The sequence below is a fragment of the Pogoniulus pusillus genome, chromosome 20 (assembly GCF_015220805.1).
Source record: "Pogoniulus pusillus isolate bPogPus1 chromosome 20, bPogPus1.pri, whole genome shotgun sequence".
Classification (NCBI taxonomy): Eukaryota; Metazoa; Chordata; class Aves; order Piciformes; family Lybiidae; genus Pogoniulus; species Pogoniulus pusillus.
This window is the reverse complement of record NC_087283.1, coordinates 14,228,233-14,248,045: the sequence shown is the minus strand read 5'-3', so window position 1 is coordinate 14,248,045 and position 19,813 is coordinate 14,228,233. Positions and strand designations below refer to the sequence as shown.

Sequence of the window (19,813 nt, the reverse complement as noted above, 5' to 3'; positions counted from 1 at the left end):
TTAGAATGATCAGGAGGATTAAAGGGAAATACTAATACAGTGCTCTAACCTGTATTACTACAGGTATCAATTTATTTCTGCTCCTGTATGTGGAATTAAAGTTACCTTCTGAGGATTGAAGTTGATGTTGTTAGATGTGACAAAATTTAACTTCAGACTTTCGGTGCTTTCTCTGATAAGTATGGGAAATATGTTTATACTTCTCAAAAGCACAAGGCTGTTTTTTCTCCTTTTTTTGAGCCTTCATTAAAGAGATTCTTTAAGCAGTAGTTGAGTTATATTTCTGTACTACTTCCCCTTGTCTTCATCAGGTCTCTGCTGTCAGCTCTTTCTCACTTGTCATGCTTTTCTTCTTCCTTGGCTGACTTGAAGGTTCTTTGAGAAAGCTGTAATGGAAGCAGGTGGCCTTAAAAATAGCCAGGGGAGGAAGTGGGTTTTCACCAGTGGATCTTGCAAAACAGGAGTCCTGGCATTCTTTCCAGCGATCAGAAGCAACTGTTTCCTATATAGACAGGACAGTTCAAAATCTTCCAAAATCCCTCGTAACTCTGTAGATGTGGTGTGTTATGACATGGATTTCTTGGAACATAGTCAGTGACTGAACTGGCAATTGTCTGCACTGTGTGAAATAGACATAAACTTGATGGCATTTCAGGGGCTCTTTGTGCACTAGAAATAATCAGTGGGTGAAACATTATGGCAAATAATTGTAGATCGTAGCTGCAGAACATATTTCCTCTTTATCTATGAAACTAAAATAAACCCAGTGACAGCTAAATGATGAGAGAGTGAAATTCTATGTACTGCAGCACTCACATACTTGGAAACTGCACATAACTGGAAACAGTAGTTTCCAAGAGGCAAGAATAAATATGGTAACACTCCAGGAAGTTCCTTGTGCAAAGCTTTTTTCTGACTTCCTAGATCAGTGTAAGATTTTAGGCCCTGCCCTTGTGGTTCAATCTAACTTAATTGGTTTTGTTGCATTTTGTAGTATGAAACCTCACACAGAACAATAGTTTTCTTTCACAAAACGTGAATTAAGTTGCAGGGTTTTTAATTATCTTGAAAAAATACCAAATATTTTATCACCACAAAAATCTTGCTGTGCTGCCTCTGTGCTTGCTTACCTGGCTAGGTAAATTGTATGTTGTGAACTGAATGGTAGAGAAGTGCCTATTTATAAACCACCATCTAGCAAATTGTTTCCTGGCACTTCTTTCCTGATGAATAACTATGCCTCCAGTGTTTGTAGGTCTTTGTAGCAGAATGTCAGACCATCAAGCAGGCTCACAGCTGGCTATCTTGAGATTTCTCTGCATTTACCCTATTCTGCTACTAGATGGCAGCCTTAATCTAAAGACCGCTGCTGTCTACTCATACGTTCTTACTGTTGATACTGGAAAAAAGCATAGTCTCGTTTTCAGTGAAAGTACACTGAAATATTTTTTCTTCAGAATGTCACTTACTCCAGCATAACATGAGCTTCAAAGCCTGCTAATGGGTATTACTGGTTGTCTTCACTAAAAGTAGATGATTTCAGTTGTATATGATATTGGCTATTGAGCTGTGAGAATTGGTAGAGGTTAGTTTGTCCAGATCAAGGTACTCTGAACTTTCATTTTGCAGTTTAATAAAAAAATAGTTGAATGAAGCTGCTTCACCTTCCCTGAAAGTCCTATAGATGTCAAGTTTTCTGTGGTCAAATGTTACAAACATCTTTAGTTTTCCTGTTAGTTTCACTCTGATACTCTTCTGGTTGATTAAAAATTTGAGATGGGTCAAGTTATTGTGGAGTACTTTGCAGGCTATCATCACCCTGTAGCACCTATCATCACTCTGCAAAATTTACAGAAAGGGAGAGTAGAATGGAGGTATTTGCTTCAAATACAAAATCTCAAACAAGGTCTTTGGGTTGTTTTTATTTAGTGCTTTTATTTTTTAAAATATTTTTTAATTTATGTTTTTCTGGTGTTTGTGTTTTGTTTTTTTGGTGACACAGCAGTTGGTGTAGGCTACTATCAGCACTGTATCTGTTCTTTGTATCTTTGACTGTACTGTCAAGGATGCTTGGTATCTTGATACTTAACAGTACCTGGTGTTTGACTTCTGTTCTTTATGATACGGATAACCTTTAAGGTATTGCTAACCTGTGATTAAACAGTGTAACAAGGAAGCTGTCTACACACTTCTATACAGCTTAAGCCTTTTTGAGTTGCTGTTTCCAGAACATGATTGCTTTATGTGCATGAACTAGTGGAAATACTGATATTGTATCTCTGGGTGCCTTTGCACAAGTGTTTTTGTTTGGGTGAGGAGTGTGTGTTTAAGCAGGGCTCATAATCACTGGAACTACATGCTCTTTGCATTATGAAATGATCTTAAGGAGCAGAAAATCAATTCGTTTTGCCAAAAATTGACCTTGAAGTCATTCAACTGTTAGTAATCCTGCAGGACCAGGATTACCTGTAGCTGTAATGCCTCACTTCTTGCTTACTATGAATGTAGAGCAGAACAGATATTAACAAGTTTAACCAGTGCTTTCAGGTGAGTCTAAAAACAGTTTTATCCTTCAAATTATTAACAGTGTCATCAGTGTTTTCTAGTAGGCTTTCTACTTATTTCACTTGTGGATTCTGGCAAGTGACCACAGCATTTCAAGTTGTTGCTTTCCCCAGTTATATACTTGTCATTTTTGGAGTTTGCAGTGGTAGTAGTGGCGGTAGGAGAGCTCTAATAAGTAGCAGAATAATATTTTCCCCTCTTTTTTCAGGCGTCACTTTCAAAACTCACTAGTGTTAACAGAATTCAAGAGTCTGGCTTCCTCACAGTTGTCTAATTAGGCAGTTTCTCTGTTGAGAATGCCACCTTGTGGTTGATCAGGCACTGCAAAAATACACACTAGGTGCTGTGAGTTCATAATGAGCCGAAAGCATTATGTAGAGAGAGTGTTTTGGGCTTTTTATCTGCTGTGTACAAAGGGTTGTTCACAGCTGATAGCTGTTCATTAGGATGTGCAATCTAAGTGAAAACCAAGAAATGGATTAGGCAGAAGGCAGTGGAAATGCATGAATCTGTGGTTTTGTTTTTCGGTGGTTGTAATTGCCTTTGAGCTTTATTTGGTGTGGTGAGTTTTTTTGTATGCATATTTGTGATGTGGTATATATATTTTTTTTTTCCTTCAGAAGAAACCCCAAACCTGCCTTCACGGAAGTTTTTCAAACTCAAAACCTGTTTTTTTTCTGGGTGCATTTTTGTCATCATGCAGCATATCCCCTAAGAAAAAAAGTCAGGTACGCCTCCATCATCTTTTTCCCACTTGCCAAAAGCTGCTTTTCTGGGTACTGCTTAGCTTCATACATAGAAACTGAACTACATCTAATAAAAAGTTAGCTAACTGTGTTTTGTTTCCTACTATAGGTTATTTCTCTTGGTTGTAACTTAGTCTTTAATTATGCCATAAAGATTAAAAAATTTAAATCCTACTTCTGATTGTGGACAGAGCTCTTAAGATCAGTGAGCATAACAGATACCTCGAGTACAAATACTGTCTGGCAGCTTTCCAAGTCTCATGGTTTTTTGTTTTGTCTTGAATAAACAGTTTATAAATACTTTATTGAAAATATCTTGGTAATAAAAATCTTCAGACTGAGATCAAAGTTACTTCAATTGGGGAAATTGTGGAGTAGAATGTATGTGCTTCTGCACGTGTGAGCACACAGGAGATGCATGGCTGGAGCGTACTGTGTAGGTGATCTGGACCCCTCATCTTGATGGTCACCACCAACAGAGAAGTGCTTCATCTCGGGTACCTGAACTAGCTGGAGCAAGAGGTGAATGAAGGCTGCTGATTCTCAGTAAAATGAGTAAAGGATACTGAGTCTTAACACTGTTTTTACAGGCTCTGCATGGTGGTCTGTAATGTGTTTGAAAGTAATGCTTATTGATGAGGTTTACTTCTTTGGCAAATTAAAATAAGCCTGGTATATTAAACAACATTTTAATTTCAGTAAAATTTCAGTTTATTGACAGCATAGTTCATGAATATCTAGATCCATCTTGTCATAACACGTGTAAGAGATGCAGTAGGTATTAAATCTGTCTTGTGACACCACACAGTGTCCTGAAGGTAGAGTAGGTTTTATCTTGAACACAAGATTGAAGTCAGACATAAAGTGTGAGTACAAAAAAAAAAAAGCTGTTTATTTAACATGAGACTGTCAGCTGGAGTGCTTCATAAAAACTGAAATGTTGATCTGTAACCTCTCATGAAGTTAGAACTACAATGTTTTACATTTTTGCAATTAACTAAGGTACTTAATGTTACTGTACAATAAGGATTAAGGTATAACTGCTTTTGAATTTAGCTTTCTGAAACAGTGGAGGTTGATTGCTGCTTCTCTTGAGAAAATAATACATCTCTGTTCTTTAAGACAGAATGAAAAAGTATACACTACGTTGTGAAATGCTTAAAACATGGACATTACTGAGTCTTGGCCAAGAACTGATTCGGAATCCAAATCCTGTAGTTTTGCTACTTAATTCTGTAGAGAGATGGCATTTTAAGGTGACCTGAGATAGATTATGGCCTTGCCTCTGGCAAGGGGGTTGGACTTGATCAATTTGGGTCCCTTCCACCCCCTGACATCCTGTGATCCTGTGATTTGGAGATGAGCTTTAGAATTATGGAATTGTTAGAGGTGACTGAGGTTTGTGTGGTATTTTTTATTTGTAATGACAGGTCATGACACCAAATGAAAGGCTTTCAAAAAGTTTGTTTTAAAGCAATAACTGAATGATTAAAATTTTGTCTAATGTCTTTCTAACACTTCTATAGAGGAATGTTTTGAATTCACCTGGAAGTGGTAATGGGCTGAATGGAAGTTGAAAAAGTCCAATTTAGATAAATGCTAGTAGCTGCATTCTAAAGAGTAGCCTAACTGTCCTGATAGGGACAAGGTGTCTCACAGTGTGTAGGATTACTCTTGAGTCTAGTCGCTTCTGTTATTCTTTCATTGTTGCTCACGTCCATTTGAAGAAGATTGAGAGTCATCTGAAATATTCAGCTTACATTCATTGGCACTTAACCAAATTACAAACTTGGCAACTTGTGTGATATTGCTTACAACATTGACAGTGTTATCTACTGGCCCACAGTTACTTAGCAACAGTGAAGCTCACGTTTACTTACAGCCCATGTGTATGCATCTAAATGTAGTTCAGAGAAAAAAAAGGTTAAAGGAGTACAGGGTTTGGAAGAGAAAATGGATACTGTTCAGCAATTTTGATTTTGAGACAGATGGCAATAGTACACAGGAAGATACAAGAACTTGAAAGCAAAATGATCAAAAATAAAAGCAAATAGAAAGTAGTAGGGGACAGATTTTGTTTTGAATACCTATGCTAGAAATGCATTATTAGCAAACAAGAAGATTTATTATTTGAACATGGGGGCATCTGAGGAAGTCACACAATAATATGCATATATTTTGCAAGACTAACAAGTAGGTTGAGATGAAAGACTTCTGAGGTTGGTGTTTGCTGCTTGTCAATTTGCTACTTCTTCTTTGCTGATCAAACTGATAATCATCTTAAGGGGTTTTTGACAGCTTGCAGTCGTTGACTGCAATAATACCCAAAAGCACAATGACTTGAAAAGCCACTGGCAGACTGCTATGATTACATTAATCTCAATTTCTGGAATTTCAGGCATGCAGTTCTCCTTATTAGTGCTGTAGCTGCAGTCAAATTTCCTTATATAGTAGAGGGAGGAAGCTAATTGCAGCTCACTCCAGATGCAAGAAGGAAACAGGGAGCAGATTGACCAAGCTAGGACTTAACATACATTTTCCTTTTTCTGCCCATATATAATAGATAATGCAGAAGGATAGAATAATGAGAATTAAAGATGAGTATGTGAAGGCTATTGGTGAGAGATGTGAACACCTTATGTAGAATGTTATGGCAGAGAAGGCACCTTGGAGAACAGGGAGAGATGACTGGAAAGGTGCTTCATTTGTAGGAGGAGTAGGGATACTGTTACTCAAGCTGTCCTCAGAATTGAGCTGTTCTTTTTTCACTTAAAAATTCAGTGGTTTGGGAGGCTAATTCTTTAGAGGATATATTTTTTTTTCTCTCTGTTTAGGCTTCCCCATCTGTATCCTTAATAGTGAGTTTACTGGGCTTGTGGGAAACTAATTCAGACACAATATAGAAGATTAATAAGATTTGAAACTATTGTTGGGAGTGGGATTGACAGTGCAAATCCTTGTTTTTCAGATGAGGGAACATCTTGTAAAGAAGATTTTTAAGGACTTGAATGAACCTAGTTACTTACACTTTCTACCAGTGTCTAGTCAGCAATCCATACAGCCGGAGTTAACAATACAGCTGAAAAGACTTAGCTCTGAATTTCAGTCACATATAAAGGAACCTATGCATCTGATTTCCATGTGTTCATTGGATATGCAGTTTTGGTGTGTATTTCGTGGGGCTTATGGAACTTGAGTCTTCTCCAGTTTGTGGCCCATTAAATGAGAGTTTGTAATTACCTGCAGTACTTCATGACTGCCTCAGAGTGGGCAAGACAGTATGAGTTAATTGTTTTTATGAAGTACAGAATAGCATGTGTGTGAAGCAGGACCTTGATTAAAAATCTACTGTCCAATGCTATTAACGGTCTACTTCTGGGAAGTGTGTTTGATGTGCTCTTTTTTTGAGGGAAGCAATGGTGTCAAATCCTTTGGTTTCAGGTTTTTGTGAACTGTTACTCCCCTGTGTTACAAAGTAACAGGCTTTCAAACAACAAATCTCCGTTAAAACTAATTCTTTGCAACATAAAACTAGTGAAGTTGATTGTACTTTTTCCTTTTGCTGTTGCTTTCTTCAGTAATGGAGACTGGAAGGGTGTGCATGCTCTCTGCCTCAGCATCCCAGACTTCTTTGTTGGCACCTGCAGACTTGATCCATGTAATAAGGCTCTGTGTTATACAAAAGCAAAACCAAACTGATGCTCACTCTTACAGAGAAGGTTTGAATCTGTTATCCTTCCACCTTTTTTTACAGCCATTGAAGAGAGGCTTGCTGTGTAATGTGGTAAGCTTTGAATGCAAAATCATCTAACTATGCTTGCCAGGAAACGAAGTTGATACTAAGTCAGTTGTGTCCTCTAATTTGTTTTTATGATGATTGTAGTTATTTTTGAACTGTTCTCTAGGTGGAATGCTTTTCCTGAGTTTATTCAGCTGCAAATGTTATACCCATCTGCTTTGGCAGCTGGAACAAAAGGAGAATAATGAAAATCTGCTGATAGCTGGGTTTGTGTGTTGCACATGGGATTAATGTTAGTGTCTTTGTGGGCTAATGAAGTTAAAGCAAGGCTCGGATACTATTCTCTTAAAAGCAGCCTGCCTAAAACTGTCTCTGCTAGTATTTTCCTTCTGAAACTATGAGAGCGAATACTGCAGGTTTAAAAATGGACTGTAGTTTGAGACTTCTAGCCTTAGGTATGAGCCCTTGTGTAAAAGGGATTTAAAATACGAAATTAATATTAATGAGGTGGGGAGGCTTTCAGACCTGGCCTTTAATACTAATCCATTGTGAGTGGAGCAACTCTAGAAATGTGCTGATACTGGCACAGAGACAATCAGAAATTGACTGCTCTTGGAAAATGCCTCGTCAGTCAGAGTCTTCACAGGCTCCTGAATACTCGTCCTGATGAGATATAGAAGAGGACTTGGACATTTCTGGTATCATTACTTTGCCTACTGATTCTGTATACATTTCCCTGGGAACACTCCTGTATGCTGGCATTCAATTCCAGCTTGTTGCATGGATGGAAACGTAATGAAAGGGTAAGTTATTGCTAGATTTTGGCGGTTCCATTTGGAAAAGAGCTGTGAACCTTCAATTAGATGTTTTGGGCATAGTCACAAGAAGTTGGACCAGATGACATCAGTGTTAATAGCTCCCTGCCTCTGATAATTAATGACAAGTCTCTGAAATACTTAAGTGTAACTTTTCAGTGTGTAAAAGAAATGTGTCAGTGGACCGAAGCTGTTTCTTGTTTATTTTTAGGAAGCAAGATACCTGTATTCACTGCCATGTTAACAGCTCCAGCTAATGAATGTTGTTTTGATTATTGTGTTTGTGGAAAAATGCTTTTCCTCTGAATTCATGGAGGCTGATGATGGGAGATGAGAGGTCACCTCAAATGCTGAGCCCCTTCATGTTGCTGTGTAGTTAGTGCAGCCAGCAGCTGGCTGAGGAAGCTTGTTATAATTCATAGCCTCTGGACATTAACTTCTTCCTTTTCTTGGTGTTCACCCCAAATGTCAAATGCTTTAACTGTCAACTGTCTTGCTTTGAATGAGGAGTTTTGGAGACTAAAGTTAGCAGATTCAAAAGGTCACTCTAAAAACTGAAATGTATCCTCGATCTTCATTTAATTTGTTGTGTGCCACTTGTGTGGTTTCTGGAAAAGTTTTGTATTTCTCCTATAAGCAAATGATGTCTTGTGACATCTGCAAAGCTTATACTAGAATACTTGTTCTTAGTCAGCACTTACCTTGACTCTAGCTCACAGTATTTTAGGGCAAGGCACCAAACTCTGATTTTCCTTGTGTGTAAAATCCACTGGACTATTCCCTAGTACTAAAGGATAGTCTTGTGTCTATTGCCCATTTGCTTTACATGTACCTTTAGGGAGAGAGTACTATTTCTGTCTTGTGGATTAAATGTTATGTTGATGTTACTGATTTGTTAATATTCTTCTGAAAACAGTCCAGAATTGACATTATAGGATCAAAAATGAAAATGTGTGACAGAAAAGATCCAAATTTATAGCTTTTAGAAGCTAAAATGGAGAAAACCCAAAGTCTGTGGAACTCATCATTGTAACTATATTATTTGTATTAATAGATGAAAACTGCAGTAAGGTGGTGTTTTACTCTACAGTGTTGTATTTAGGTCTGGTGATAGAAAGTTGCAGACTCTGAGCCTCACTTGTTCTGGGGTGTTTGCCAGATTTCCTGAAAGATTTGTTTGTCATGCAAGCTTTGCCCTGTGGCATGACACTTACATGCTGTACATGCCTCTGCTGCCACATTAAGTAATAGCTTCTCTTTATTAAATCTGGAGTAACAGCATGATTACTTGTGCTATTTGAATAAGTCACAAATGTATTAAAAATGATTTTTTTTGGTCCCCTGACTCTAGAGATCTCCCGACTGATCTCTTAAGTGCTGTACCTTTTGAGTAGTTGTAGTATTTGTTGTTTTCTTAGGATCTACAGTAACGTTTTAATTCATGTTATCACTTAGGTGTCAATAAAGGAGCTTTAAGGACATGTTCAAGAACTTGATACCCATGTGGACAGTCTCTTTTTCCATTGAGAGTGGCTGGATAATGCTCCTGATCAAATGCTCAGAGTGCTGCTTAAGGTGCTGCCACAAGGTGTGCCACAATCTTACTGTATCCAGGCAAAATGGTTCCACAGCTGTCTCAGTGTTTACTGCTCAAGAAGACACCAGTTTCCTGTACTGCTCTATGGAGATAGCTGATAAATCTCGAAATTTTTGAGGTGGTTCTGACCTAGGATTTATGAGTTGGATTTACCTTTCAAAGGAAGGAGTAGTAATAAGAGTCCAAAGCTCTGAAGATATTTTATGAGCTGGGAGGATTTGAACTCTGTTTTGTAGGTGGAAAAGCCAAGGCACAGAGGCAGAAATTATACAGGATTCTGGCGGTTGAGACTGACCTCAGGTTTCTGGAGGCTTTACTCCAGTGTCTTGGGCAGCCTCAGGTTTCTAATGTCCCTTTACCAGGATGTTAGAGTACTAAACTCTTGGTAGAGCAACCCTGTCTTTACAAGTTGTAATCACCTGGTTCTGTATCCCAGGCAGCTCCTTACCTTTTCACTTGTTTGTTGAATGACCTGAAAAACATTTCCTGCCAGGCAGTAAAAACTTCTTGCAGCACAGCAAGTGTTGCCATCTTCTCCCTAGTTTTTGCCCTGCGAGAGTTCCTCATTCACCTTAATTCAGTGGTTTTTGTCTGTATTCACATTGGTTTTATTTTGTTTTTTAACAGCATATTGGTTATCTTGCTGTACAAACCCAAGTGGAAATGAAGCACTTGTTTTTGCTGTGAGAGGGGTAGCCAGATCTATACCCACACTTCTGGACCTGACATCTCTTAGATAGTAATGCTAAAGGTACAGTATCTTATCCCCATTGCTTCATTGGTTATTTCAAGGGAGAGTGCATGTGCACTCTGCCTATGGTAAGACACAGTTCTATTTTAGCTTCAAACAGTGAAGATATGGCTCATGCCAAGCCCAGGTACTGCTGTCTGAGATACCTGTCTGTTTGCTCAGAGGTCACTGGTCCATACTAAGTAGCTATCATTTTGTATACTCATGCTTGATAGGACTTAGATTAGTATTAGATCACTTGTAGATAATAATTGGAGCTAATTCTTCTGCAGCTAGTAGGCAGAGTAGGAAAGGAAGGCACAACACGGATGAAAATTGAAAACAGATTTGCTTCTACTTCTCAAGAACTTTTTCTTAGGTCATCCAACATCTTGGTATCTGTTGTCTTTTTCTGTTTGTACTCTGTTGACACAGTAGTATAGGTAAGAACTTGTCAGAAAGAAAGAATATATTTTACACAGGGCAAAATAGAAAGGTCTTCATCATCTGAGCACTAAATACATGAGGAGGAACATCATTTGGGTTCATCATGACTTTTAATTCACCTGTGTAGGAAGAAAAGAATTCTAAATCTAAGGGTTCATAAGTATGCCTACATGGACTTGAAGACTGTGTACACATGAGTGAGTACTTTGGACTGTAAGCTATTTTATAGACTGAAGTGAACGACTGTATGTCACATCAGACTGTAGAGAAGGTTCTTGAAGGCATGAATAGGTGTGTGAATTTCAGTGGAGTATGAATATTTGTCCTTTTTTGTTCCTTCTGTTCCTATGCTTAAAAAATGGGAAATAAAATAAATGCCCATATGTGTAGTAGTCATATTATGTTAAAGCAAATAAGCTGCAGCAATAATGGGTGCTGCTGCTGAAGAACAGCAGTTGGATAAATGACAGTGTTGTCACTGCTTGGCTGAAGCAAACATACTGTCTTTGAGTTACAGCTGAAGCAAAGGTAAATTGGTCAAAATAACAGAGAAAAACAAAGAAAGGACTCCTTAGTGACTCAGGAGTTTTGTTGGTCATCTGTTGTTTCCATGCCTTACAGTAACTGTTATCAGTAATTCAGGAAGTGAGCTGCTGGGATACAGATAGAACTTAGTACTGCTGATAAGGAAGTGAAATGATTGAAATGCCTGGTGTAGTGTTGGATAAGATGAAATGCCTCGTTTATCACACAAGCAGAATTCTAGTAAGATCCAGGGAGGCAGTACAGCATTATTCAGTAAAAGGCTGCAGGCTACCTGGGCAACCACTGCAGGAGCCAAACAGGATGGGAACTTTGTATCAAGAAACTTCCCTGCACAGATCCCTTCGTGTGAGCATGGGAGGATTTTGTGTTTCTGATTACATAAAGAGATTCACGGTAAGTGATTCCTTACTGGTTTATTTTGAGTCCAGCTTGAAAGTGAGAACTTTCTAGATGGCGCAGTTTTGGTTTTGGTGCTTGTTGTGAAGTGCTGTTTGTTCCATGTTCTTGGCCAGGTTTGCAGTCTGTTGGCTTACAGAACACCTGCTGATGTTAAGGAGGTGTTTCTTAAATGATGACTGCAGGCTTCACTTCTGTAAATAAATTTACTTTTCATGAGGGCCTTGGCACATGTGAAACTTAGTAACTTACTTTCCAAGAGATGTATTTGTAGTTCATGATACCAAACTGCCATTCAAATTATGTGGAGGTTGGTTATTACCACTTCTTACTTCATTTGTCATGTGTCTCAGTTTAAGACAATCTGTTGAAAAGGCTCATGCTGAAACGATCTTATGAGGAACCATGTGTGGTAAAAGCAGCACATGAAGTTTGAACAGTGAATGCTTAATACTTCAAACATGTGCTCTGTAGTAACCATTAAAAATTGTGAGATCAGAACCCCATTATATCTGAAGCAAGCAAATGAAAAAAAGTCTGACTCTGAAAGCTGAATCACTTAACAATGGACCACAAACCCTGCAAGAGGAGACAAACAGACAAGTCACTGGTGGAAAAGAGGGTGAGAACCTGCTTTTTAACCAGTGTTGGCTATTCCTAAACGCCTGTCTCCTAAATGTATTCCTGGAGTTAAGTTTGAGTGGCTTCAGTGGTAGGTAGTCTAGGGGGACCTCTGTTTTTTCAGTTTGCTTGGATTTGCGATGTGTGCTTGATTTAATTGCTTGAACATTATAATAGGTTGTAGGAGTAGCATTTTAAAGGAGAATGGATCAGATTGTTGTGGAGTTTTTAAGACAATTCCCTTCCAAAATTTTGAAGAATGAATTTCCTTGTGTATTTCATTCAGTAATAGCCATAGTGGGCTTCCTTAAAGAGTTTGTATTAGTTTTCATTCTTTAAAGAGCCTATGGAATAAGTGAACTCAGTCAAAATAAATAAAATAAATTCTGGCCCAGTTGAAAAAAAGGAACAAAATTTCTGGTTTCAACAAGTAGGATATTGTTTTGAAGCCTTAAATTAATGCAGTGTCATGTAGTGAATGTAATGTATCCATAAGTACAATATAAGTTATCATTTACTGCATAAGAAACAGAATGGCTCAGACTAGATATGTTTGTTACCCCTGTGGCCACATGATTTATTGTCTGTTTATGGGGACATAGCAGGAAAACATTTTTGTCTATTAATTTTTATATACTACTTAACTGCTCTTCGTGCTGAACAGATAATGATGTTTTTAAATTGCTGATGTTCGTTTCTTTTTAAAGAGATCAAGATTAAACCTGAAAGAAACTAAGCTGAAATGTGTGCCTGTTGCCTTATACTTCTTGGGGGAGGATATTTCAGAAAGGGCTATAAGAAGGTGGCTTTGGAACTATCAAAGCAAATAATCCAAGGGTTTTCTGGGGGGGAAGAAGTTAGTACTGCAGTTCTCTGTCTACATTATGTATGTAATAATATGAAGGCTATAATGAGATTTAGAATATCTTGTGTTTCTCTGTAGTTGATCTGTCTGTGTTTGAGTAGTTTTTCAGTATTGATTGCTTCATTTTCCTTTTCTGTAAAAGTAGTGACAGTGGTACTTCTCTTCTGAAAGCATGTTAAGCTCCACAGCTTTAGATTTAGCAAGATTTATTGGTTTCCTAGTTCTCAGTGAGATACGAATAAAAAATAAGGTTTGAGTATCTTGCATTGGATCACATTACTGTGACTACACTAAAATTATTATGTTTAACTCATGGAAAATCATTCTTTGTTTTGGTCACAAAGCTGGCCCTTACATTCACAGAACGAGGTAAAGAGAAGAATGCTTTTGGATGATATGAGCCGACCAGAGGTGTATAAGAATAAATAATGATTTGGACCATGTGTGCAGGTCTTAGTAAAGTTGGTGAGAACTGCTCTTACCTGTAAGCTTCTTACTAACCATGGTGAGAGCTCACTTCTCCCATGTGGAATAGCAGCCTATAAGTTGGGTTTGAGCCTGTTTCTGCGGGAGCTGATAAGTATGTGTACACTTTGGATTTCAGTGACTGCAGTGAGGAGCCTGTTGTTTGTATGTTGACGGTGGTCTTTCTGGCATAGTACTTGTTGATCTGCCTGCTTGTACTCAAGTAAGTGGCTGGCTCAGCTGATCCTGGTGTTATGGAAAGACTCATAACACTAGGCAGCTCTGTAAACAGTGGCCTGAGTGTGTTTGCAGATGGTTTGGAAATGTAACTGCCCAGGTACAACAGAGTGTATAGTTCATGCTCAAGCAATACAATGAGGCATTTGTGTTTCATGAATGAATTTGGATCATCTTTGGGGGAGGCAGTGATAAGAGCATTCAGACATGTGCTTGAAGACCACATTGCCTCTGCTTCTTTCAAGCTTTTCTTTCCCATGACCTGAACAACATTGTTCAGCTACATGAATCTTTTTAGCTTTAGTGGTGCTGCTTGCTTTCCTCTGATTTGCTGACTTCTATTTTAGGATGTGGCCACTTTTTGAGATATCTAAAGTCATCAGGTTTTTCACATTAAGATAGTCATGATATTCTTCTCTTATTTCATCTGTGGTAGCTGATGTGCATTCCACTCTTTTTGGGGGTGGGGTCAACATCTTGCTGATTTTGCTACTCAGACTTATTTTTGTTAGCATTCCTGTGTTGATGTTATGTGAAACTACTCAGATACTCTTGGCTCATATGCTCATCTCTAGTTTTGTTTTTGCACTGTGAATAATTACCTTTTAAACTCTCTTTGCATAGTTGTCTCTTGTTTTACTTCAGTTATTTGATGCTTGGATTACAGAGTGACATGGATAGGCCTGATAGAGACCAGGCCTTGACACCTGCAATTCAGACTCATATTTATCTGGAGTGTTACTCCTCTACTCAGCAGATAGATCTGGTATCCCAGGCTCTGTGAACTGCCATTCTTGGGTTCAGTCTTGTCAGGCAATGTGTAGGCAGTGATAGAGAGTTAGGAAAAGAGGTGGACGGACTGAACAAAATAAACAATTGGCAGTAGTAAGCCATTTTGAGAGGCTGGGATTTTTATAAAAACATGTGCCTTTGAAAATTTCTGAGTATCTCAGTAGTTAACACTATCTTCCTATGCTCTGTGGGAACTCAAGAGAAAGGTGTTGTGTGCTGCAACTTCAATTTTGTATAGTGGTTTGCAGTCTAAATATATTCTATTGAGCATCTCTTCAGATAGTTCATATCCCAGAAACTAGAGTAGTAAACTACACAATGATATTGCAGAACAGCTTTGTTTTCACCATTCATGGCTGAGTTGAGACAGCAGGACCTAGCATTGTTCTTGTCATAGAATCAACCAGGTTGGAAGAGACCTCCAAGATCATCCAGTCCAACCTATCACCCAGCCCTATCCAGTCAACTAGACCATGGCACTAAGTGCCTCATCCAGGCTTTTCTTGAACAACTCCAGGGACGGTGCCTCCACCACCTCCCTGGGCAGCCCATTCCAATGGGAAATCACTCTCTCTGTGAAGAACTTCCTCCTAACATCCAGCCTATACCTACCCTGGCACAACTTGAGACTGTGTCCCCTTGTTCTGTTGCTGCTTGTCTGGCAGAGAGACCAACCCCACCTGTCTACAGCCTCCCTTCAGGTAGTTGTAGACAGTAATAAGATCACCCTTGAGCCTTCTCTTCTCCAGGCTAAACAACCCCAGCTCCCTCAGCCTCTCCTCATAGGGTTTGTGTTCCAGGCCCTTCACCAGCTTTGTTGCCCTTCTCTGGACATGTTCCAGCACCTCAACATCTTTCTTGACTTGAGGGGCCCAGAACTGGACACAGTACTCAAGGTGTGGCCTGATGAGTGCTGAGTACAGGGGAAGAGTAACCTCCCTTGTCCTACTGGCCACACTCTTCCTGATACAGGCCAGGATGCCATTGGCTCTCTTGGCCACCTGGGCACACTGATGGCTCATCTTTAGCCTACTATCTATCAGTACCCCCAGGTCCCTTTCCTCCTGACTGCTCTCCAGCCACTCTGTCCCCAGCCTGTTGCACTGCTTGGGGTTGTTGTGGCCAAAGTGCAGAATCCTGCACTTGGCCTTATTAAATCTCAACCCACTGGCCTCTATCCAGCCTGTCCAGGTCCCTCTGCAGGGCTCTCCTACCTTCCAACAGATCAACACCTGCTCCTAGCTTGGTGTCATCTGCAAACTTACTGATGCTGGACTCAATCCCCTTGTCCAGGTCATCAATAAAGATATTGAACAGGACTGGGCGCAGCACTGATCCCTGGGGAACTCCACTAGTGACAGCTGCCAACTGGATGTGGCACCATTCACCATTCTTCCTGCTGTTGGCTTCTGTATTGTGTCTCACCTTTCACTCTTTACTTTGTGTCCTTGTTTTGATATTCTGCCTTGAGCAGTACATGTGCTTTCTGACTCATCCAACATATTTGGGGTTCTTACTCATGCCTCCAACTTCAGGTGTGTACTGTCCTGATTGCTTCTTTTCAGAGATCTCATCCCTTCCAGTGCTGTTGATGCACGCTCATTGGTATTGTATGGGACTGGGTAGAAGGGCAAACAAATGCCCTTCTTCTATAAATAGTTCTGGTCTGGATATTTTCTTGTTGAGTTCCTGTTTCCAGTTTCAGCTGAAGTCACCCAGAAGCCCAGTGTGGGGAGTTTCAGAGTCCTGATTAATTCTCAGCACTTCTTCAGGAGTTGGCCCAAGTTGAATTGCTTCTTCCTTGACCTCTCTTGCCATAAAAGGAAATCAGTGTGCTACAAATCTGTTGTTTGGCTTGCTTTGTACATAATGCATGGAATCAGAGAATGTCAGGGGCTGGAAGGGACCTTGAAAGATCATTTGGTCCACGCCCCTTGCCAGAGCAGGTGCCACAAAAAAGTTTTCAGATGACTATTTCGGTTGTTCTGCTCCATGAAGCAGTTCTTAGCATGGCTGTCAGTGGTTGGTTTTCCTGGTAAGCCAGTGAGACAGGTGCCAGTCATTGCTGTGGACCATGGAGCTTGATTTATTGGACTTTTCATCGGGTTACGGTCAGTGGAACATTGGATAATATCTGCTCTTTGTTAGATTGAGTTTCTCTAAACTTTTACAATTTTTTCCCATGACTCATGTTGTGGCTGAACAAGAGTGAGGGACCTCTGTGTTTCACCATTCTCATGGACTGTGTGGAGACTCTTGGCAAGTGTAACGTGCTGACCTCTCTGCAGAATTACTGCAGTCCTTTCCAGCATCTAGCCTGGTGTTGTAACTACTCTCCTAATTTTTTGCACTAGAAGGTCTTGATGTACTGTTACTGGATGTGTGGCTGGTGCTGCCTTACTACACTTCAGTGACAAATTGACAAGTTGATTCTATGAGATGACTCTCACTGCTGTCAGGACAATGCAGGAAAAAAATTACAGGCCACTGATAGCCCTTTTCCAGCAACAGTCCTGCTCCAACCTTTTTGCACATCTCCTGTACTTGCATGGCAGAACAGAATGAGCCACAGTCTACAGCTACAAGTCTCCTGTTTTGTTTCATTAAGGAACAAGTTTTCCAGTCACTTTTTCTCCTCCCAGTTCTGGCTTCCTGGAAGGAAATAATTGATTTATCCATTCTTCATCTGGTATTCCTACCACCCTGACCACCTTCCATTCTTTTTTCTGCTAGATGCAATGCCATATTTGTTCTGGGAGAGAACCTGACTGAATGCCATGTCCACTCTCCAGGGCTGAAGGTGTGCCAGGGGGACAGGTCAGAGGGAGGAGAGGCATATCTGCTTTTGCCACTCAAGGAGAACAGAAAGAACCATATTGAAGGTAAAGCTCAGCAAAAAAATGTTCATGGCCAGGCAGGGGTTGATTTTTCACAGCATCTCCCCTCCAGGGCTCAGAGAACCTGCGCTGTGCAACTGACAGAAAGCTGGGCTTGCCTCCTTCTATGTCAGATAAGGCAGCCTGTGAATGATGTGTGGAAGAGGAGGGTTTCCTCAGCTTACAGGTGCAAGAAGATGCCAGTTTCTAATGTATCTCCTGCTCCAAGAAAGAGCTGCAGTGTAGCCCAAAGTGCCATGACACATTTTAGGAAGAAGTACCTCATGGAAAAGAGTGATTGCCTTTGGAACGGGCTGCCTAGGTAGGTGGAGTCAGAATCTCTGGAGGTGTTTGAGGAGGCTGAATGAAGTACCTCATGGAAAAGAGTGATTGCCTTTGGAACGGGCTGCCTAGGTAGGTGGAGTCAGAATCTCTGGAGGTGTTTGAGGAGGCTGAATGAAGCACTTGTGCCATGGTTAATTAGAATGGTTAGGTGATAGGTTAGACTCAATGATCTTAGTGGTCTTTTTCAACCTGGCTAATTCTGTGGTTCTGTGGAATAGTCTCAGTATTTGACTTGGTGATCTTAAAGGTCTTTTCCAGCTGAATCGATTGTATGGTATGAACTGATATGAAATCCAAACCATTTATATCTCGGATCATGTATCAGCAGTGTTATTTACGTATTTTCCTCTGAGCAGTTTTTGCTTTGCAGTGCCAGGACTTGATGCTGTCTTTTTTAATTTAGTGTTGACAGTCCATACATCTGAGTCTACACTACAGCTATCTCTGCAATGCATGTGGAGGTTAATTGGTCACTAATTTAATAGAACTGCTAAGTTGATGGTTTAGTAGTTTTAATTTAGGAGCTTCTTGTGAGTGCAGAGAAGAACCTTCTGTGTTGTTGACTGAAAGTAATACCCTGGGTTCTGTTGGCTGTTTGATTTAAAGTAGCAAGATGATTCAGAAGCAAAACTTCTTGAGTAGTGATAGAAGCCTTGCTGAGAAGCACTAGGTGTGCTTACTGTTCTACAAAAGGTAATGCCTGCAGCAAATATCCTCTGGTTGTTTGACTAGATAGTTGTACTGAGATACCAAGTGCAGACAGAAAAATGGATCAGTGTCCTCAATCCTGCCACTCGGGCCTTGACTCAGGATTTTCAATTCACATTCAACTGTTCTTATACTATCTTGCTTTAGTGATGTAAAATGGGGAGAAAAGTCTTTTTATTCTTTACTCTAAAAAGCTGGATGTTTGTTGTTTTCTGCAATTCCACTGGCATGAAGTGTAACCTTCTTTTAGACAAGCAAGCCTCTCTATAGATTAAATTACTTTTTTTTTTTTTGTTGTTTACTGTGTCTTTCTTCCATCTGGTGAAAACCATTACAAATGTAGCTGGAGATGTTTTGCACATCTGAAATGGATGTGGTTTTCTGTGATTTTGCCAATTGTTTAAACATTCACCTAAAGGAGTACAAGTGGTGTCTCTGCAAGTATTTGGTTACTGAAAAGAGATTGCAAAACCACCAGGTTTTGTGCACAAAGTTTTACTCTGAATCCTTTTCCAAGCAGACTTTATGTTGGGACTAAGCCTGAGCTGTTGAAGTTATTCTTGTGTTTGAGTGATGTGAAAGAAAAATGTTGGTAACATCTAAATCAGCAGCTGAATATAGCACATAAGAGACTACATTATAAGACAGATGACAACCTGATCTAGAATTTTCTTAATGTGGTGTTACAGTTATTAGTGGGGAATAGCAATACTAGTTACAAATGCCCCCATTCTTAGGTTGCAGTAAAGACTCACAAGGAGCTGTGGGCACAGTGCTTCATGATAACTGTCAGAAATGTGAGGAAGAGAGAAAAAGGTCAATGACCAAGACTCTAGCTTGCATGAGGCTTGAGTTGATGGCACTAACTGCTTTGCAGTTACTTGGGAAAAGCTTTGAAGAGTGTGTGTCGTTAGCCAAAGCATGCTTGAGTCCAGTCCTTTGGTTTGTGGGTGACTGATGCCACTCGTGTATCTGTCCATGAGCAGTTTGTTCAGTTAGTTCCACTGCAGTCTAACAGAATCTGAGGTGCTTGTGTGTTTTGCCTTTCAAGCACTTAAACCAATGCAATGGAAAATTGTGCTTCAAGTCATGAGAATTCAGCCAGTACACGCATAGGGTAGAAGCAGGAGAAGAGCCTTTTCACCCTGAAAGTGTAAGTGCAGGAGCAAAGAAAAAAGTCAAATATATTCTTAAAGTAATTCTCAGTGGTGGTATTGGGCAAGGTGAAGTTAGAAGCAATGGTTACAAATTGCCAAATTAATACAACTCTTTGCAGTTGTGGTATTTCTCAAACGTGAAGCTGAAAAGATCTTTGAAGTAGGA

At 39.8% G+C, this 19,813-nt stretch overlaps 1 protein-coding gene across 6 annotated transcripts in view; it reads left to right on the top strand.

Moving 5' to 3' along the window:
* MYLK3 (myosin light chain kinase 3) overlaps positions 1-19,813 on the top strand; it is a 48,722-nt gene that overhangs the window by 1,315 nt on the left and 27,594 nt on the right. For 3 of the 6 annotated variants that reach the window (XR_010306055.1, XM_064160307.1, XM_064160312.1), the window contains exon 2: positions 3,186-3,293. The exons of 1 other annotated variant lie outside the window; for it this stretch is intronic. Coding sequence is in view for 4 of the 5 variants with exons in the window: in XM_064160307.1 (XP_064016377.1) it covers positions 3,186-3,293 (108 nt within the window). In the remaining variant the exon portion in view is untranslated. Of the gene's footprint in view, positions 1-3,185; positions 3,294-9,986; positions 10,214-11,498; positions 11,579-19,813 lie in introns of those variants that run through there. 2 more of the 6 variants (XM_064160310.1, XM_064160309.1) reach the window with 2 other exon arrangements.